Here is a 22,048-nt window from a genome sequence, read left to right as displayed (position 1 = left end):
TGGCCCCTTGTTGGCACTGTGGATAATTAAATACTGCAGATTGACCCCCAGCCATGTGTCTCTGAGGTCCTTCCTGTGGGTGGAGGGTCTCAGTCCTCACTCAGCCAAGCCACCAGCCCAGAAGGAGGCAGACCTTGGTCAGACATAGAGGTTCTTTGTTTCATTAAGCAGGAAGAGAAGATTTTGATACAGTTTCTTCTAAACTGAAATACTTCCACATCTTAAATGAGCCAGCCTAAACATTGTGTGTGGGGAAATTCTCACACCTCAGTCTTCCCCTCACATGGTACCTTTTAAAGTCCTGTACTGAGGTACCACACAACAAGTCTCAATGTCTGGTTTTGGCCAGAGTTACAGAAATTCCAGATAAATCCCTTAGGGAAAAAAAAAAAAAAGGTATTTTTTCCTAGTTTTGCATAATTCAGTTGTGCAATTTAATTATTGCACAAATTTTGCCCTGCTACAGAATGTTGAGAATGACCTGCTTTTTGTCTATGGAAGAAATTTCAGCTCCTGAAGAAAAGCTGTTAGGTGGCCCTTGAAAAACGAGGTTGGAACCCACCTAGAACTGACTTTGGGTTTATGAAGAGAACGTCTTCATCAGCATGTTCCCAGAAACATGACTTGGGAGTTGGGCAACTGAGCTGCTCAAGTGCTCCTGGCTGCTGATCCTGGTCCCATCCATCAAGCTGATATTCCTCTTTTCGATTACTTTCTTTCCACACCAGCTACTGGGAAAGCTGTAATTTATTGCAAGCAGTATATTTTTTACACTCTTTGCAGCCAAATCTCTATGTGCACTGTGATGAAGGGACCAGTGGAAGCAGCAAACCAAACCTTTAGTCCAGTTCTGGGCTCCCAAGCACGATGAAATTGAGCTGGGTGTTTTGTTTTACCTGGATTTCATCAAGAGTGGAGGGCAGTAGCTTTTGATGGGTCACAGCCTGTTCCCAGCACTGATCCAAGCTCCCTTTGAGGGACCTGGGCTGGCAGGAAGATGTATGAAGGTTCTCACAAATAAAGGTCATGATTTTTCTGTCTGTGAAATGTCTGAGCAGGCAGCCTGGCTTCGTTTGCACAAAGCAGGGCCAGGGCTCTGCACTGTTGAATTACCAGCACATTCCCCAATGGTTTTGATCCACAGCAAGCTGGCAGATGGCATGGTCTGCATGATGGGCCTGCAGCCCTTCCCAGTGGGCACTCTGGATATAACCAGCCTGTTTTGGGGAAAGATGGGCTGCCTGGACTTGGCAGAGCTGGAGGAGGGACCATTCTCCCCCCAGAGACTGTTCAGACGAGGTGAGACAGCCAAAGGATACAGAGAGAAAGTGGGGTGAGAAGTGCTGGGCAGGGTGACAGTGCTGATCCCATCACACAGCTTCTGGCCAGTGTGCAGGCAGAGGGAAGCTTTAGGCAGTGATTTGAAGGACAAAAAACCACGAGATTTGGGAGAACTCCTCCTGTATGCATTTTAAAGATTTAATGTATATGGTTTCTGCCCCAGCTCAGCAGGACCTCTCAAGCACTCTGGAAAGGGAGAGGGCAAGAAAAGCCAATGTAAGGAAGAGAAGGAGGAGGTTTGGTGCTGGAGAAGCCCGTTCTCAGTGTGACCACAAGGTGGAACTTGGTGCATACCACATGCTCTGAAGAGGCACCCACTGGGAATAAGCAGCAGCATCCTTGGCCAGGAATGCACCCATGCATCTGGAATAGGCACCCACTCCCCGATCCCCACTTCCCCTCAGGGAGCAAGAAAGAAGGTGCTGGTGGAGAGGATCCACAGGCATCTTTTGCTGGAGGTGGGAAGCTGTGCCAACAGCAAGGCCTGGTCCTCAGAGGATGTGAGGGAGAACAAGCTGAGAGCACTGAGTGGTGTCCTGGAGGGAGCAGAGAAGGAGGAAAGAGGATTTCTGCAGGTGGAATATGGCAGGGCATGGATGAAGTGAGGAATGGGCTCCAGAGGGAAGGACAGGGCAGGTGGGGACCTGCAGATGTGGAAGGCACCTTTCTGTTACATTCTTTAGTAAAGAAGAATGTCATCATATAAAATAGACCTATTTTCTTCTCCTTGGTAACAAATATAGGGCAAGGCACAACCTTTGGCCTCTTTAGGGTGAAAATCTCCCCTGAACATGACATTTATTATTTGATATGTAGTTCTCATAGACATTACTAGTTCTAATTTGCATCATGTGCAAGATATGATGGAGAAATGGTGAGTTCATCGCCAGCACAGGTATTTTTATTCCACTCCTAAATTACCACAAGTCTAGGCAAATCAGCAGCTGAGTTTTGTCACGTCATTTTTGTCAGTGTGCTCTAAAGAGACTGTGATCAGAATTAGGGTTGCACTACTTTTGATGTTACCTAAATGGTAGTGGTGGGAGAACAAGTGCAGCCCTAATAAAAAACTCAAAAGCCAACCTGCTTGTCCCAGTGTGAAGTGGTAATAGTACTTCCTTAGCTCCCTTATGAAAGGATGTGATGGAGATTAATTAATTTTGGAAAATTATCTGAAGAGCAGCCTGTGGATTGTAGTGTTCTCACATAGCCCATTTCCTACCAGACACTGCAGCCACTCCATCTGCAAGTGCCTGTTTCCTGGATAATCAAGCACTTTGCTAACTTTGGGACCATGTTCTGACATCCTCATTCCCATTGATTTCCTTGTGCTCTGTGAGTAATCCAGCTGGAATCAACAGGGTGATGAGCACAACCCCAATCCTGGGCATGGAGACGTGGATAACTTCACTCATTTATTTAATTGGGATTGGTCATATGGGTAAAATTGCATGACCCACTGAGGTGCAGTTACCTGCAGTGAATAAGGCTTGAAGAATTTCTCCATGAGCCATTTGCAGGAATCACTTCCTCCCGTGCCAGAGTGTGACAGCAGCACCGTGTAACATCAGAACCCACTGACCCATCAGGCTTCTTCTGTGACTTGTGACATTGTCTTTAAACGACCTCAAGACCACAAAAAATCCAGCTCAGTCGTTTCCCAAAACAGGGAATTTCTGTCCCAATTATCTCATCTTCATTTTAAAAACAAACTGATTTGAACAGCTTTATATCTATGAAGCCTGCACAACAGAAAATCTTGCACATTGCTGTTCTGAAGAGGTATCTAAACTCATTGAATGCTGACCTTGTGTTTTGTGTGTGAGCAAACTTCAGGGCTAAGTACAGTAAAATGTTCTCCAAGGGCATGGAAAGCTTTGAGCAGAGCTGTCACTGGCACTGCTATTAGGAATTAATGAGAAAGTGAAGCACAGGGGCTCTGTGTGTTCCCAAATCAATCCCTATGGGATGCTGGTTGCTGCTGGACAGGAGAGCTGATGTGTAGAAGCAAATTAGTTTGCTAAGGCAATTATGGGAGACTTCTCCACTCCTTTGATTAGATTAGTCCTCTCCAGCTCAATGTGAAATATGGGAAGTGCTCAGAGACTGATAGCTAATAAATATCATCCACCCATTACATCATGGTGCTCACCTCCTTGCCAGGGCAAAACCAAAGCTCCCAGCTCCCACGGGAGTGCTATGGAGATCACAGCTCTGACAGCCAGCCCTTGTCTGTGCAGGGAACCCAGGAAGGCTGGAGATGTTTCTCAAACACCCACTGACAGCCTGGCTAACATGTTCAGCAATGTCCCATCCAGAAATTGCCTTTATTCTCCTTTGCTGTCTGTGATCTGCAATGGCTGTGTGTAAATAAAGAGTTATTAGCTGTACTGCTGTTCAAGGCCATGCAATGGCTCTGTCTTGTCCCCAGAGAGTTTCTCACCTGCGGTGTATGGTGGTGATTAATGACTCTGACCCTGTCCTTGTGCTGGGCAAACAACACAGCCAGTCCTCTGTGCTTCCCTGTGAGGGCTGGTAGGGCTTCCTCCAATCTACAGAGAAAGAAGGGGAAGATGTCTGGATTGACAGGCACCAGAAACAGAGATAATGTTTATAAAACCTGGATTGAATATGATGAGGGGCTGGTGATGGATAGCATTCATTTAGATCAAAAACATTGGCTAAAATATTGACATGTGCTTTGATATCAAGTTTCTTTGGTATATGCTGATTCTGCAGTAAGGGACATTCACCCCAGTTTGACCTGCATCCCTGCAGTACCTTCACCCTTACAGTAGCAGCTTGCAAAGGCAATGACAAAAAAAACCCAAACCAAAACAACAGTCTGTGACAAGGTGTGTGTAAAGCTGCTGTTTTTCCCTTCAGAAAAGGTCATGGCTAGGAAAGAGGTGGATTTTAGTCCCAGCCATTGCCAGAACAATGAGGAATGGCTGTGAGTTTCAGCAAAGGAAATTTATACTGGTCATAACAAACAAATTCTTCTGAGAACATCTGAGCTTTTGTACGGGTATTTAAATTGGCTTCAGAGTCTCTGTCCCTAGAGATATCCAAACTCACCTGAACAAGGCTGCAAGCAACCAGATCTACCTTTGAAGGTGACTCTTCACTTTGAATGAGTGGTTGAACAAGAGAGAGCCAGAGGTTTATTCCAACCTGAATTATTTAGTGGTTCTGTGCAATCATTGACTTGCTAAATCCCTGAGGGGGCTTATTCTTGTACCAGAGTGCAGGGTAAATCTGAATTACAAGAATGAACCCAAAGCTATGTAGAAATGTGGGGTCAGTGACTCACTCAAGTCACACGGGAAATCGGTGGCAGAGAAGACACTCGGCACTCTTAGGAAAATACTCTTCCGTTGGTGGAAAAGGAAGAGCATTAAAACTCAGTTTCCGAGCATCTTGTGGGTCACATCTGCCCTGGCTAAGAGGTGAACACGGTGACAGGCACGGTGCTCAGTGCCTGTCAGTGGGAACAGACGGAGCAGCTCTGCACAGAACAGAAAGGGTGGAGACAGGCTCATTCGGATCCAGGCTTTCGTGGGCAGGACGAGCTGACAAGCCAAGGCAGTGATTAGGAGCCACAAACAATATCTGCGACTCCTCCAGCCTCTGGAAACGATGCGTAAAATCCCACTGGAGCGCTACTGGTGGAAAACTCGTTCCTGCTACCTGGGCAGCTGCCGGCAGACTCCTCGTCTTGACCTTGCATCCAGCGTGTGAAGCAGGAGGAGAGACTCGGCAGAGTCCCACCCCCAGCCGGACTCTGCCCTCCCCTGCCTTGCCGTGCCGCCGCTGTCCCGCTGCCCGCTCTCGCTCCGCGGAGCCCCGTGTGTCACCGCGCCCGCCGGAGCTCCTGGATGAGCAGGGATCCCCGCAGGGGTGGCACGGCCCCCCAGCCCTCCCCGAGCCCCCCACTGCACCATGCAGTGCATCCGGAGGCAGCCCAAGCGCACCGCGTCCCAGGAGAACATCCTGCTGGAGCAGAGCCGTAGAGTGGCCGCGTTGAATGGCATCAGGCTGGGTAAGGGACAGCTTGGGCAGACCCTCGGCACCGCCAGCCGCTTCCTTGCTCTTTTCCCTGCTCACAGGCAGTGCTCCACCCTATACTCCGGGGTTATTTTTAAGTTCCCAAGGTTTCCTTTTCTTTCGTTTGCCTGTAGCCACACGCCAGATGTGCGAAGCGCTTCGCTGGAGGCATCAAAGAATGTGGGCAAAGACTCGGTTCCCAAATCTCTTGCTGGGCTTTCTGAGCTGCCTCTGATTGAGGGTGTTTGGGGAGGGCAGTGCCCTTCTCCTGCCCAGTTTTAATCCTGCTCGGTGGCGTGCTGCCTGTTGCTGTAAGAGCCCAGGGAACCACGCAGAGTCTGCCGATGAAAGAGGAAACCCGGGGAGTTTCATAACTTTGTGTGCCTGGCTATGAACTCATTGCTGGTTCCTGCTCTCTGGAGGCACAGCCCCAAGTGAATGCGAGTTCCTTGATTGCTGTGGACACAGAGGGTGGATGGAAGTGGCAAATAGCCGTTTACCCACCCGAGTTCCTTAGATTTTACCTGAAAGGCTTTCTGCCCTTTCAAACCAGCAAATCTGAGTTAAGCCTGGTCTGTAAGCAGGTGGAAGGGGGAGAGCGGGCGGGAGGAGACTTGTTTTATAGCGACTGTAATTAAGTTCTATCAAATCAGCAGATTTGTGAGAACAGTGCAGCAATACAGGTTATCGCTGCCATCCTAATTGTCTCCTCAGTGAACTCAAAGCCCAGCTCCTACCGTGACACCTATTGTTTTATTTGGCTTCCTGCTTGCTGTAAACCTGAGCTAGATAAGCCGAAGGTTAACATTTTTGATGTCTCAGTGTCTGAAACTTCCTAGTGCAGTGTATTAACATGATGGTTATTGCAGTGCTGTGTGTGCTCCTACCTTGGCCAAACATGATTTTTGCTCTGAACATCACTGCATGCTGAATATATTCTGTTCAGAAAGTGTGTGATTGATGTTTTGCAAGTAGGGGGGTCCCGACCCTTGAAAGCCAGTCTGGAATTTTGCATGCTAAGTGTGTGAGGATGCTAAACAAGACACAGTCTTGCCACATGCTTCAGGCAGGATTTGCACATCTATTTCAGTGCAGCGATTGTGCTTCTCATGCTAAATGTTGTTATATAGTTGGGAGTCAATATTCTTGTCCTGCTGCATAGTGTTTTTTAATTTTTAAATGATGTATGTGCACAACGACTTCTTAGATATGCGTTTTCTTTCTGTGAGATGGAGCTCTGGACCACAATCCTCCTCAGCTTCAGGCTTTGAGCAATCTGGTCTAGTGGAAATGTCCCTGCCCATGGCAGGGGGCTGGAATGGGATAACCTATAAGGTTCCTTCCAACCCAAACCATTCCACAATTCTCCATGGGGTTGTTAGGAAGAAATCTTCAGGTTTCTGCTGGGAAAAGGTGTGTTTTTTTCTGGAAAGCAGTTCAAATAACCAGCTGAGAGTAATGTCCCACTGACACACCAGGGTGTGTTTGTGATTCCTGTATCAGCAGATCAGAGTGTCTTATGCTGCATCTCTGGCCTAACAAAATGCAGGTAGGAATACAGAAGTTAAGTGAGTCACCCATGAAAAGTCTGTGCCAGTGCTGGTTGGGCATAGGAGGCAGAGCCTGAAGCTCTGGGGAAGAAGAAAGGAAGTTTTCACCACGCTATTGCACTGACAGGGCTGTGCTGGTGAACAGGATGAAGGGCTCTGAGCTCCAGGTGTATCAGAACTGTGTGGTTCAAGCCTGGAGGAGAGGAACCTGCCCTTGGCCACCCTCTGTGCCCATCCAGATTCATCTCCATTACATTGGTACAGCTCTTTGGGATGTCCTGGTAGCAGGACACGTTAGAGATGCTGCACACAGGGTCTGTGGAACAAAACATGCCCTGGTTAAATTGATTTCTCATTCCACACTTACAGACATGGGCATCCAAAGGATTTGATGGGTTTCCTGCTTTCCTCATCGTGTCACCCTAGGATGACACGTCCTCCTCCTAGGCCTGTAATGATTCCTCCAGTGGATGGGATCTGAAGAAAAAGAAGGAATCGAGCTGGGAGCCAGAATACAAATATAGGTGAATAGAGAGAAGGGAGAAGTTGGTTTCCTCTCCAGGAACCTTGAGGGGAGCCACAGGATGTTAGTGAGGCTGCAGTTTGTGCATTTGGAGGAGCTTTGCCTTAGAGCAGAAGCCAGCTCAGGAGACCAAGAACCTGTGAAGCTGTTGTGGTGTGTATCCTTCCTCCAGATGATCTGGCCTCTCATCAACCCCTAGGAATACTGTCCCAGGTCCCATAGCTGGCCTCAACTCATCACCCTTCTGTGCTGTGCAGGAGACAGCTTATTTTCTTCTGTCCATGATTTTTTTCCTGAGTTTTTCTGTGGGGGAAGCATTCAAATTCGCTCTTAGGAACCTCCAGACCACTCATGAGCTGAGAAGCCAAGCAGTGCTGTAGCAGGGAAGACAAGTAATGAGATACCTAATTTAACTTTGAGAGAGGCCAAAGCCACCTTTGCAGGGTCTCCAGCTTCTACTCTGATGCTTTCAGCTCTGGATGTTTCAGCCTGGCTCAGCTCTGGACATGCTCCTTGAGCTCTGAAAAAACAGTAAATGATGTGAGCTGCTCACAGAGTAGACACTGGACACCCCTAGTATTTATCTCTGATGTAAATCTCAGGCTTTGGCAGCCTAAAATGCTGTCTTTAGGCCAGTGTATCCCAGTTACAAAGTCACAGTGCTGGTTTTTGCTGTTGCCACCATGACCCACATTTGCAGCACCTGGCACTTCAGTTTCCTGTATGGAATGTCAGGAGACCGAGAATTTGGACACTTGGATCTCACAGTTTTGTTTTTCAAGCAGGCCTGAAGTGATGCCTGGTAGCTTATTGTCTTGTCTTGTTTAAAAGCCAAGGATTCAAAGCAGCTGTGTCTCCCAAAGAAGAAACCAACCCAATCACGGGGGACACTGCAGTGAAAAAATGTTATTTGTGAGACTCCACATTATGTTTGTATAATACTGAGGAATTTCCCTGGAGGTGAGTGTCAGGTGGTTGCAGGTGGCCAAGTGGCTACCTGCATTGTCAAGGCAAGGTTAGGAAAGTTTGCTCTGAGTTGGGACGTGCGTGGTCAGCACTGCAGAGTTAAATGCTGCTTCCCCAGCTCTGAACCAGCCTTTCATGCAGTGTCCCAGGGCTGCAAGGTGCCTATTACAGAAAGCCCAAGGTATGTTTCTTGTGTTTCATGCTCTCACCCTCCTCAGTCTGCATGCTTCAGATCTGTAATTAATGATGGGTTTGAGGGACAGATTCTCCAAGGTATTTAGGTATGTGGAAGTCATGCACTGCTGACACATTCAAAACCATGTAGAATGCCAAATCTGTGTTTTCAGAGTCACGGTAGGTGCCTGTTTCCTCTCTAGATGTCTTAAGTGCCTTCCTCAATCTAGGTTAAGTTGTAAAATCTGAAGTTCCCACAACAAGAAGGTTTGGTTGTTATTACTTGACATTGCATTGGCCTCGTAGTGTAAGAAAGACAAAGACCCTTCGGATGGTTGAGCAATGAGGGGATCGTGGCTGCCCCTTACTGCTGCCTGTTACTGCCTGTCACCAAACTTCTGTCTCCTAAGCTTCATCTGATCTGCCAAATTCCCACGTGGGTAGGAAGGCACTGCTTGCCAGAGGAGGATGAGAGATATCTTTGTATATTCCTGTTTCCGCAAAGGAAATTTTGTTGCAGAATAGATTTGAAATCACTTGAAAATTCCTGACAGCATTCCAGTTACAAGTTATGCAATTTTCCTTTCGCTGTCTTTACTGTTCTGTTGTTGGTTTTGCTGTAGTTTTTGCATCCTAGTAGTATTTGCTGAGAAGGAGATATTTTTTCTTTGTAAAACACCTGAGAATTATAACAAAGTCTTCAGACTCAATCTGAGAAGCATACAAGGCTTCAGCCTCTTCTGTGAGCACAGACTGGTGTGGAGGATTTCTGTGTCTCTCTGCTCTGATGTCCTCCCCACACCTGGCTGCCCCTGTGGAAGGGAGAACTCTTTGAGCATCATTTCTTGAGCTGTCTCTTAAAACATTACCACTTCTGCTTCTCCACAGGCCTCAAAGATGACAAGGACCTGAAGTTCCTCCTGAAAGGCAGCCATTTGCTGAAAGTGAAGTCAAGCTCCTGGAGAAAGGAGCGGTTCTATAAACTCCAGGAGGACTGCAAGACCATATGGCAGGAGTCAAAGAAGGTGCTGAGATCCCCAGAGTCACAGATCTGTGAGTAAAGTTTGCTTTGTCAGAGATGCCTGGGGTGAACCAGGACCATTATGTGGTGTGGAAGGAGGGTTTGGAGCAATGAGAGCAGGTCCTTCATTCCTCTGTGACACACAAAGTGAGGGATGCTCTCAGCTCGGGGACAGCCACGAGGAATCTGCCGTGTCAGGAATGGTGACATTGCCCAAGCTGCTGCCTCAGATGGTTGTGGGGTGGGCTGTGCTGGTCTCAGCAGCCCTGCCTGGCTCGTTTCCTCCCCAAATTGTTCAGGTCACTCAGGTGCCTGAGCCCTAATGCTCGGTGTGAGACATGGTATGAGCATTTGTGGTGTCGTGTGTGGCTGCTGCTCCTTTCCTGCCTGCAGCCCCAGGGAAAACTGACATTTAAGCCTCACAAGGGAACTGCAGAGATGTGGAATTCCAAGGGCTGACAGGAGATGTCTCTGGGAAAGAAAGCCTATTCCCATCCTTATCTTGGAAACCCAGGATCTGCCCTGTTGTAAAAAGTTCAGATAACTACAATCACCATTATATGGCACAGGAAAAACCATTCTGTTCCAGCAGCACTCAGCTTGGCACCATAACTGGGACCACAATTGAGCCCAATTGTGCAGTCAAAATGGAATCAGGCAGGGTGTGTGTCTGTTTATATCTTTTTTTTTTCTCATTCCATATTTTTCTGACACATTTCTCCATATTTTCTGACTTTTTTTCTCTCTTATTTCACTAATCATTGTGTTCTTGTAAATCCAAGAGATAAATTAGTAACATGGAATATATTTTATGGCATGTTGAAATGTGTTAATTACACAATTTTTTGGTAATGATCACAATTAACTAAATGAAGGGTGGGTCTTTCAAATTACCTCCCTTCCTCCCACAGTGATAAGATTTCCAGTAGGAGGAGTAAATTAGCGGGGTAAAATATGATTTGTTTGTAACCATGATGGCCAGAGTCTTCTCTTGGGCACCTCATTTAATCTCTTTGTGCATCCTTCTCCACACACTTTCTTTCTCTTCCCTCGAACTGACTGTAAAAGGCTTTGAATCACAGAATCACAAAGGTTTGGGCTGAAAGGGACATTAAAGATCATCCAGCTCCAGCTCCCTGCCATGGGCAAGAACACCTGGACCAGGTGGCTCCAAGCCCCATCCAGCCTGGCCTTGGACACTTCCAGGAATGGGGCATCCACAGCTTCCTTGAGTAACCTGAATTTACTCACACTCTGAGTAAAGAATTTCATTCTAACATCTAATCTCTCCTTTTTTTTTTGTTTAAAACTGTTCCCCCTTGTCCATCACTATCTGCCCTTGTGAAAAGTCCCTTTCCCTCCTTTTTTATCAAAGGGGAAGTCTGCAGTGAGACCTCCCCTGTGGTTTTGGGTTGGAGGCTGTCCCCTCCTGGGTGTTTGGATGCCCAGCCTGGCAGGCTCCTGAGCTCAGCTGGGCTCTTCAGGTGTCCCAGTGCAATAACCCATTGTAACAACAACAAACAGAAAGTCCTCAGTGAATGTTTGCTCCCTGGGAATGCCTGCTCTGCTGAGCTCTGTCCCATATAAAAGCAAAGTCCTTTCCTAGATAATATGTATCTTTCTCTGTATAATATATCTTGCTAATATAACTTGTTCTAAATCAAATAAGGGTGTGAGTTGAGAAGAATGACTTTCAGAACTCCCCTTCCTGTGTTTTGAGCTAGCAGTTTCCAAATTATGGGGTCTGAGAGCACCTACAGCAACAGTCCTGACCCCACCTAGTCCTTGGAAGTAAATGGGAAGGATCCTTGTGGTGTGGCTCCAGGTACCCTGATGTTTGCCTGGACAAGCCCTGGTGGGTCCATGGCTGTGGCAGTGGCATGCAGAAGGGGTGCAACTGTGACTATTTTATAAAGAAGAGTGAGATCAAATCCTTTGAGCTGGGCTCTGAGCAGGGGCTGGGGGTGTGTCTGCGTGGGTGTGGATTTACAGCACTCCAGATACACTTTGGTAACTGGGCACAGCCAGCATTGCCACACTGCTGGGGACAGGCAGTGCCACTGTGGGCAGGAGAGCCTGCTGTGCCCTGGGAGTGTCCTCAGTGACACGTGGAGATGGAGCAATGGTACCTGATGGCTCCTGTGCCTGCTCCTTCACACTCCATGCAGGCACACCTTTCCCAGAGAAGGATTTATTTCTTTTTTTGTCATCAGGATAACAGCAACAGGAACGAGTCAGTAGAGGCAGAGCTTGTCCTTGCAGCTCTGTTGAAGGCAAGCTCTGGCCAGGCTCTGGCCAGACTGGCTGTGGGAGCTGGCCAGGCTGGGTCTCTCATGCTCCTGGGAGGATGTGAGCCTGTGCCTGCACTAGTGGTGCCAAACTCTTGGGAGGGTTGGGGGGACACCCTGGGCTGCTTCCAGCAGGTGCTCTGGACACACCTGAGCCTGGAAGTCAATGAGAGAGATGAATACTGACCCCTGCTGTGTCCTAAACCAGAACATCAAAGAGGTCCATCTTCCTAAAATCATAGAATGGTTTGGGTTGGAAGGGACTTGAACATTTCCAGTGATGGGACAGCCACAGCTTCTGTGGGCAGGATGTGCCAGGGCCTCACTGCCCTCACTGTAAAAAATCACTGCCTTATAGCTAATCCAAACCTGCCTTCTGGCAGTGTGAAGTCATTCCCCTTTGTCCTATCACTCCAGGCCCTTGTCAAAAGTCCCTCCCCCGGTCTCTTGGAGCCCCTTTAGGTACTGGGAGGGGCTCTGAAGCTTCTTTTCAGGTTGAACACTCCCAGCTCTCCCAGACCAGAGGGCTCCAGCCCTTGAAGCATCTTTGTGGCTTCCTCTGGGCTTGCTCCAACAGATTCACATCCTTGGAGCCCCATAGCTGCAATACTGGAGGTGTTGTGTTATGAGAGCAGAGGAGAGGGACAAAATCACTTCTCTCAACCTCCTGTTGAAGGTTTCTCCTCGCCTTTCTCTTTCATTGATCCTCTGAGACCTTCTACTCATGAGTTTTCAGAATGCTCACTGTGTTTGAGTTTCATTCTGGAGCTTTTAACTTCACCAGCTGCTTTGGGTCCAGGTACAGAGTGGATTCCCCCAGCTCATGTTGTGGCCTCGGCAGGCTCTATCACCACCCCTGCCTTCTCATTCGGTCCACTGGGAAGGCTCTCACATCAGAGGAAGAGTGCAGGGTCGTGATTTGAGACCCAAAATCAGGGACTTCAGGATGAGTCTCTGCAGAGGGTCACCATTCCTTGTTAGCAGACACTGACTTTGCTGTCCAGGATAAAGCCTTTGTAAAGCTACAGATAAGCTCCCTTTTCAGGATGGAAAAAGGATGAGCAGAATGGAAATTGGGAGGTTTGGCAGCAGGTCTCATCTTATCTGCAGCATTGCTGACAGTGATGGATGCACCTCACAGGAGGGAAGTCTGGGTAGACTAAAGGTTATGTTTTTGTTTGGATACTTTCTTGTTTTTCCTGTTGGTATTCGTACGACCATGTGGAAAAGCTATTTGTAAACCATTGTGTGATGGAGTCCAGTAGATAAAACTGGGGACTGCCAAGGTTAGACAGGAGAATCTCAGATGTTTGAAGTTCAAAAAACCCCACTTATCAGGGTTGTGACAGGAGCAGATGTTGCCTACATCAGATACATAGGGTATAAGCAGTACCTTCCTCTGTTGTCTTTATTTTAAACAACTGGGAATTTAAATTAGATGCTGTCTTCATAGCTGCATTATCCAAACAAGGCTTCGGGGATAAGCTGTCCTTCCAAAATGGTTTCTGATCTCATAGAATAATCCATTTTTTCCTTATTGTCAATAATTCCTTATTTGTCAGTATGTTCCATTTAGGCCCCAGGGTACTTTTTTTTTTTTTTTTCCCAAAGCCCTTGAAGCATCTTAAGTCAATTTTCCAACAAGCATGTTCTGCCCTGTGTGTACTCTCTGGTTGCCTCCAGCAGAAACACAGGGATGCTGGGCACCAAGGGCTTCTCAAAAGCAGCTTTAAAAATCCATTTTTCACCACACAGGTTGCTCCTTCTTGTGGCTGAGCTACAAGCAGATCCACAAACACACTGCTGCTTTCATTATCCTAACTGATGTGTAGGGTTGTGGGAGGGTGGATGCTTCTTTGGCCCATGAGGCTTTTACAGTGCTTTCTCCCTGGCATACAGAAACAGAGTTAAAGTGGCTGGATTAACAGTTTTGGGGCAAATAAAGGATTTGTGTGAAGGAGCTGGAAAACAGTTCACTCTGAGGCAGTTCACTGCTGAGCATCACTGTGCTGTGAGGGAGGAGAGCCAAAGGGGGCAGAGCAGCAGCACTGCCTTGTTTAGCTGTGGTCAAATATCAGATCTCGTGTAGGTGAAAAAAAAAAAAAAAAGCCAAAAGGCATTTGCTGCTTTCAATGAAATTGATTTTTGAAAGTATTTTCTTAAACCAGCTGTAATCCCTAGTGTGAGCTCACTTAAGCCAGACTGAATCCCTTTAAAAACTCTCTCAACTTGGGGATTTGTGGGAATGGTTGAAAACTTTCCAGCGAATCATCCCTTTGAGCAGTTGGTGGAGAAACAGAGAATTCAAGGACAGAAGGAAAAGGCTGAACGAGTCAATTAAGTTTAGGGGTGCTACAGTGGGGCCCCAGAGATGGTGCTTTGATACCTCCTGTGCTGTGTCTCTCCTGGGGGCTCAGGGAGGGGACGTTTTCCATGGCAGCCTGAAAAGCTTCACACACTGCACCAGGAATGACTCACTGGGGCTGCGTCCTTGAGTCACAAGCAGTGAAGTCAAGAGAGAACGTCAGGAGTTGTAGCTGAAGTATTTCCCTTTCTGGCCAAAAGCTTTACGTAAAAACTACTGTTGTTGGGTTTTTTCTTTTTCTGGTGTTTTTTTTTTAAATTAAAATAATCAGTTTTGGGAGGTGAGCTAAACTCAATTGCACTACTGAGTGTTGCAAGTGGTGACTGTATTATTACTTAAAGTCATAAAATTGATCTTTGGATCTGATGATTAGTTATTCTCAGTGTTAAAAATGCACAGAATTTTTTGGGCACAAGATATTTTTTCCTTTGTTTAAACATAGTACAGAAGGTTTATGTTTATAGCCTAGTACCAGTCTTCAGCAGAAAACTTTTTCCCTTTGCTTTTGGCTTGCTGTGAAATTTATGAATATCCTTAAAATACCATGCAGTGAACATACCCTACCACTTTCGTGGAAGAATAAATTATTGTCTCCATTGAATTAATATCCTGAACTTGCTTGCAGAAGAATAGGAAGGATGTAATATTGCTTTGTGTTTGCTGGAGTCACTAAGCGAAATCTTGAAATTGTTCCTGATAAGTGTCTAAAGTCAACAGAAACTCTCAGCAACCTGTGTGCACACAGCAGGTAGCTGGCTGCACCAACAGCTTCCTTCTGCAGTTTCTTGAGGAATCGTTGCTTTCGTGGTCAGACATGTATTTATCCCTGGGAAAATATTTGCTGATGCGAATGCGTTATGCAAGGCGGCCGTCAGCTGTGAAAACAAAACCATCTGTCTGTGGGTCTCATTAGTTTTTATCAAAATGGCTCAAGCCATCAAACACGTCATTTCAGATGCAGAGCTGCCTGTTTCTTCGATTGAGTTTTGAACCAGGCCACCGCGGGTGGCGCTGGGACAGTTTTCATCACAGACAGCGCTCTGACAAATATTGACCTTATTCTCCATAGCATATGTTAAATGCAAAGGCAGAAGCGTTGAGAGCCTCAGATCCAAATTTAGCTGTGCTGTGATGGCAGGGGAAGTAGGAACTGGTCGCCAAAATAGTTTGCAGGGCCCTGGTTGTGTGGAAGGAATGCAAATAGAGATCACTCTCTTTCCTTCAATGCCCCGAGCCATGATGGGTAGACTGAAAGACTTTATACCCATATAAAGACCTTTCATATAAGGTAAACACCTTGTATGAAAGGGTATTTCCAAACAACCTGTAAAATTGCGTGTGCATTGTATCACTGGTTGCCAGCTGGTAAACACATGCCAGCAATGAGGGCAGACTGCTGTGCAGCAGATCTGGAGTCAGAACAACCTGCTGAGCGTGTCAGTGGAGGGGGATGGAGAAGAGAATGGATGAGGAGTCAGCAGCTGGGACCTGCTGTAATTCACACACAGGGAGGTGAAAGAGCAATGCCAGCAGGGCTGGGCTCATGCTGAACCCACCCGTGAGTCATTATGTTGAAGTATCCCTCAGGGATGAGGGTGATGGATAGCCTTTGGTATTCCCAGCCCAGGGGGGCTGACAGTGCTCAGCTCCCACTGATTACAAAGGTCCTGATCCCAACTGCATTTGGCCATTAGCATCAGCACCCCTGGTGAAACCAAAATGAGCTGAATGGCTCTTCCCGGGGTGAAACCAAAGGGAGAAGCAGCACATGGGGCACACTACACTCAGCGTGTTGTGACACCCGTGGAGTGTCTCTGCAGGATGGTCCTGGGGTCAGGCAGCAGCTTTCATCTGTTCCTGACAAGATGCTGAGCCAAGGTGCAGCTGGTGAGGGTCTGGCCTCTCTGCAGACGTGCAGGGTGGTGTGCAGGCTCTGTATGGCTGAGCACGTTTCTCATCTGCATTTTTTGACAGTAAACAGAAGTGACTTACTGAGCCAATTAGAGTGGGATGGAGTAATTCAGTGTGACTGAATGCCACGCTGCACAGATCGCCTGTTACTGACGGGGTGGGATAAGGAAAGGATCTGAGTTCTTCCCCCAGAGTGAAAAGCTGCCCCTTCCCTAAGCAGTAGCTCCAGGAAGGCTGTTTTGGCAGTGCCCATACAGCGATCCTCCTCTCTCCCTTCACCAGCAAAGGCACAAGAAAGGAAAAAGGACCTGCCAGTCCTTGTCCCTCACATGCTCAGTAGTTTGCAGGAGGTGCGGGTTCAGTTTCTTACTTTCTCGCTTGACAAATACTCCTGACAAAATGTCTCATCTCAAAGGGCTGCCTGTCAAGCAGGAGGAAAACAAAGGGATTGTTCTCTGCCTTTGTTCCTATTTTCCCTCTATACCTTAGGATTACCAAAGAGTTTACTGCTCGTACTCCCAACACCGTGTGGACATTTCAATTGTGTAGCAGTGGTAAGAGATGGAGAGGCCAGGGCTCCTCTCTCAGACAAGTGCTTTCATCATTAGGAACATTGTCAGGATCATCCTTGTGGCTCTTCTACACCCAGATCATAGAGTGGCTTGGGTTGGAAGGGACCTTAAAGATCATTCAGCTAATTTCCTTTAAGATGTGTTCCTTCTGCGTGAGGAGATGAGTTTGCAAGTGTAACACCAAGATCCTTGAAAGACATGAAGAGAGAAATCCAGATCAAGAGAGATACCCAAAAAATACATGTTTGGTTGCTTGAAAATACCCCGGGCTTTCAAAAGAATCCTGAGAGCCTGAGTCATCCCTGCCTGCTGCAGGGGTGAAAGAGGAGAAGGGTGCTGGGCTGAAAATCAGCAAGGGAAAAGCACAAGAGCAGTGATGAAAACTGAAAGGACGGCTAGAAAGAAAGTTCTCAACATCTCCCTGAGAGTAGTTCAGACAAGAGGAGTTTCACTGGCTCCAGGGAAGGCTGCTGTATGTCCATGTCAGTGGGGAGCCTTTGGCTGTCCAGCAGCATCCTCAGCAGCCAGGAAGGCTGACCAGGATGTAACCTGTGTGAGTCGGTGTCTGGTGGCCAGGAAGAACACAGCCTTCCTTGTGCTGTGCGTCATGTTTTGGGCTCTCTACAAACCACCTCTTCAGCAGACACAAACACTCAGGAGGAGATGCAAACTTTCCAGATTCTCTTCTGCTTGTGGTTATCTCCCCGCTGTGGCGTGATGGGGAAGGAACAGGGAGGCTGCAGGGAGTTGTGATTGATGGCTGTTTGCTGCCAGTGTTCCTCTGCTGTGAAACATCTCTGTCCCCCAGTTATTTTTGATTTCTCCTTGCAGATAGCTCAGCTGAACACACAGTTAGGGACTGCTAATAGAGTACAGTCGCTGCCTGGGAGCAGCTGATAAAGTACTCATGCTGGGTTAAGATTTTCCAGAAAAGAGATAACTTTAGCAGATGGCCTGGGCTGAGTCCTTTGGCTTCAGCTTTTTTATTGATAGATGAAAACAGTACACACAACCAAGCTATGGAAAGCTATAAAAAGTGTCCTTCCTTACCCTGCATTTTAATAGTTCCTGTGGTGATAGTTTCTCTCCTTCTCTCTTGTGTGACTACAACAGGCACCAGTCCTGCTCTTCAGCCTTCCTTGTACCCTTTCTGTATTGAGGAGCTCTTTTATCAAAATCATCCTCTTCTCAGCAACCCCTGAAAAGATCAAGGCAGCCCTTCCAGACACAGGTTTTCAATCTTTTTTTCCTCCCACACAGCTCTCTTTTCCAGTGGATTCGTGCAGCCACGTAATGGTTTCCAAAGAATCCATTCTGAATTTCCAATATTTAACATCAGATTTTCTGGTCTTGGAAACATGAGACCATTGCCAACCCGAAGTTTAGGGACTGATTGCACAAGCAGACTAAGGAGCCATTCTGCAGGACAATAACTCTTGTGAGCCAAGCAGTGGTGAGCAGCTGGCAGGTGAAGAGGAATAACAGGATGATCCTTCCACTTCACTGCCATAAGCAGAAGAGATCTGGAGAGGAGGAGAATCCCATGCTTATGGACAGTCTGCATATGAGATGCCCAGCTTGCACTTCCTTTCTGGTCAAGGGTCCACTGTAGCCATGGATTAAGGGTATAACTTAGCTTACCCTGACTTTTTGTCTGAATAGGACAGGACAGCTGTGTTCCAAAAGATGCTTTATTTCCCACTGGCTATAAAAGAAGCCTAAATAAACTATAGACTTTTTGACTGGACTGAATCTGGCCAAACACAATAAGATGCTTTACATTAAAGGTGGAGTTCCACCTTAGGCACAACTACTATAATTTGATTAATGTCCTGGTTAGAGGGCAAGATCACCAGGAAGGCCCAGCTATGGGAGAATTGCAGCTTTTTTTACTTTTAAAGCTGGTTTTAGTACTCAAATCCATAAACTTACTTGAAGGTAAATTTGCCACATAACATAATTCCATAGCAGCCCATCCCAACCCAACCTTTTCCTCCCCTCCTCTCAGCTGATCAACTGTTGGCTTTTATGAAGTGATAATTAAAGACCACACAGAGACAACAGCTCATAATTGTCAGGGAAGAGCTTTTCCAGCCCCAGGAAGCTCCTCATGGTGTGTTCTTGTTCAGGAACCAAACCAGCAAAGTGTTGTGGAAGGTGTTTGACCACCCCAGCATTTGGTGAGAACTTGAAGCAAATGTTAATGTGGCTTTTGGAAAGTCACTGATTTTTGAAGACTGAAATTTTGGATGGTTTTTTGCATGTTTTTTTTTCCCCAGCAGCTGAGCATTATCATTACCTCTGGGAAAAAAAAGGAGAGGTTTCAAACCTCTAATGAGTATCTGATGAATTTTGGATAATCCTAAGGCAGCCATGCCAAAAATGTGCAGGTGGATGCTGAGTTGGGTTTTTCTACAGTGTTGACTTTGAATGAACCATTTTAATGGTGAAATGGATGTTTAAAGGCAAGTTTCTGCTATTCAGCTAAACTTTGGGGATATTTTATACTCATGCACTGCTTTTTAACAAAGCTCCTTGAACACTTCCAGGGATGGGGCATCCACAAGTTCTCAGGGCAACCTGTGCCAGTGCTTTGTGGATGTCTGAAGTGACCCATGAAAGACAAAAGAGGCTGTGGGTGCTGCTGGGGACTCTCCTGATTTCAGCCCAGTTTGAGGGCATTGCTCTCAAGGGCATTTTAGGGTTGTTTCTGTTACTTATATTTGCTTAATAAAAGTCTCTTCATACACGGCTCCTTCTGGATTGCCTTGTGTGTGCATTTTGCAAACTTGGAGCAACTTCAGGGTTCATTTCCACCGGCTGAAGAGCTGAGATGGAAGCGGGGGAGGAGGATCTTTAAAACAGTGTTTTGATTTCTTGCAGCAAGGAGGATAAAACCCCTTGACAAGGGTTAGGATGGAGTATGGGTGACACCAGACTGCTCTAAGCTTTGCTCTTTGCCTCCTTAATTTGCAATAAGATGGGATCTTAAATTTTACCTTCTCACTATTTTTGCAACCTAAAGAAAGACAATTTTGTTCCTTACCCTCCTCTTATTGAAATAATCTCTTTTTTTTGCCCAGAGACACTGTGGACTTCTCATCCTTGGAACTGTTTAAGGCCAGCTGGATGGGGCTTGGAGCAACCTGATCTAGTAGAAGGCATCCCTTCCCATTTCAGGGGTTTGGAACTGTATGATCTTTAAGATCCCTTCCAACCCAAACCATTCCGTGGTTTTAGGATTTTTTAGGGGTCACGTTCACAGGGAGACACAGCTCCACTCTCCCCATTCTCAAGGGGAATGAGTTAAGGAATGCTCAAGTCAGGGATGCTCCAAGGACTTGGAACCAAACTCTTGGCCATGATTTGTGTCTCATGAACAGGACATCACAGTATGGCACCTACAGCATATTCTGCTTCTTTGTTAAATAAAGAACATGGAGAAATAGGTTTTCTTTTTAAAATTTCTTGCTCTTTCTGTTCCTTTTGAGTTGAATTTTCTTTAGTACCAAAACTTGGGGAAGGGGGCAAGGGGAAGGGAACCCTCCAGAGGCTTCAGGAAAAGGAGAAAGAGTAATTTTTTTAATATCCCTCACCAAGTAGAGATAAGGCTGACTGAACCCCTGCTGACAGCAGGCTCTGCTTTCTTTCCACAGTCTCCATTGAAGATATCCGGGATGTGAGGTCAGGCCATAAAACAGAAGGTATGGAAAAATACGCCAAGGATGTCCCAGAGTATCGCTGCTTTTCCATCATCTTCAAAGACCAGCGGAAAAACCTGGACCTCATTGCGAGTTCAGAGGATGATGCCAACCACTGGATCGCTGGCCTTGGGAAAATCATAGCCCACAGCAACTCCATGAACCAGAAACAGAAACTCCAACAGTATCCTTTGCCCTATAAAGTGATTAATCACGGACAAAGATGCACTTGTCTTTCCATGTGGGTGGGGATAGTAGACTAACCTCCTTTTTTCCCTATTGGCCCTTGGGCACTGAGTTTTCTCTTGCACTGATTTTTGCACCCAGGCAAGCTCCCTGGTTTCCAATGCTTTTTCCCTCTGTTTTACAGTGATACCAGCAAGAGTGGAGTCAGGCTTAATGTGGCTCCTTAAGCAAAGAATTCCCTCTTTCATGGAGCTCCAGATAAAACAATCATTATTTTTTTGTGTTCTTCAGGGGTCTGTTTCACTTGCATTGCAGTAAACTCCAGGACAGGCACTTCTTGGCAAGGCATGAAAAGCCTGCACTGTTTACTGTGTTTCTCGGTAATACAAGGAGAGGGAACTGATTCTCCTCTTCTCACTGCCAAATTTACTCCAGGGTGGCTCCACTGACTTGAGTGAAATTACTCCTTATTAGCCTCAGCATGAGAGGAAGTTTTTCCCTGAAAAAATCTGCAGTTGCTCTAGTGACAATGCAGAGATCAGAAAGGAAAAGGCACAGAGCAAGAGAGGAGAGTGAATTGATTATGAAATGGAGAGGGGCTGGTTATTGGGTGAAATCCTGGCTCTGCTGAATTCACAGTGAATTTGCTCTGAGGCTGCCTTTCACTCAATAAGTTGCTTTGCAAACAGAGGTCTCATGTATAAAAAGAGAGAGTATCTCTCTTTTGGGTGGGTGCAGTTTTGGATGGATTTTCTTCAGTCCTTGTGTGTCTGAGGCTCTGACCATGATATCTGAAGCTGTTGGCTGATTTCATCCTGATTTGACAAAACCACAGTAATTGGAAGATATTAGGTTCCTTTAAGCTTCCCAAAGGTAGATATTCAGCTATCAGAGAGGAAAACAAATATCACTCTTGGGAAGAGAAGGCTGGGTGGGCTTCATGGCTTGTTTGACACCAAACATCAGAGAGGAGGGGAGATGCAAAATCCTCAGCTGGGAAAAATCACAAAGCTGAAGTCTGAACAGGCACCAGGAAGTCATGCCCTCAGTTAAGTCTTCATTCCATGTGAGTTCTCTGCTGGGTAATAATGTACTGATGGAGAAGGAGATGGTGCATAAATACTGAGCTTTCATCAGGCTTTATTCTTCTTTGGATTCTCTGAGGTGTGAGAAGCATTTTCATAGCCACAGTGCTGTTCACTTAAAGGAATCAGACTCCAGTAGTTCTGATGTGCCTGGGATGTCCTGCTTATCTCCTGCATTATGAGTGTCTTTTTTGGATGGTTTTTCAAGCTCTGGGCTGTAAGGTCACTCCTCAGCCACCCCACAGTGTGTAGGGGAAAAATCTAGGCTACAGAAAGTTGTCCCTGGAGCATATCAAGTTAAATATATTGCTGAAAAAC

The 22,048-nt window shown here is 46.6% G+C and overlaps 1 protein-coding gene across 2 annotated transcripts in view; it reads left to right on the top strand.

Annotated features, from left to right (window-relative positions):
- Positions 1–22,048, top strand: part of PLCD1 (phospholipase C delta 1) — a 50,494-nt gene that overhangs the window by 2,814 nt on the left and 25,632 nt on the right. The window contains exons 1-3 of one of the 2 annotated variants that reach the window (XM_014873691.2): positions 5,232–5,383; positions 9,490–9,654; positions 20,415–20,643. In XM_014873691.2, the coding sequence (XP_014729177.1) occupies positions 5,284–5,383; positions 9,490–9,654; positions 20,415–20,643 (494 nt within the window). In that variant the 5' untranslated portion in view covers positions 5,232–5,283. Of the gene's footprint in view, positions 1–5,231; positions 5,384–9,489; positions 9,655–20,414; positions 20,644–22,048 lie in introns of those variants that run through there. The other variant, XM_014873692.2, reaches the window with a different exon arrangement.

This window comes from Sturnus vulgaris, chromosome 1, assembly GCF_052056855.1.
Source record: "Sturnus vulgaris isolate bStuVul1 chromosome 1, bStuVul1.hap1, whole genome shotgun sequence".
Lineage (NCBI taxonomy): Eukaryota > Metazoa > Chordata > Aves > Passeriformes > Sturnidae > Sturnus > Sturnus vulgaris.
Note: the sequence above shows the minus strand (reverse complement) of the source record. Positions and strands in the feature narration are given on the sequence as shown.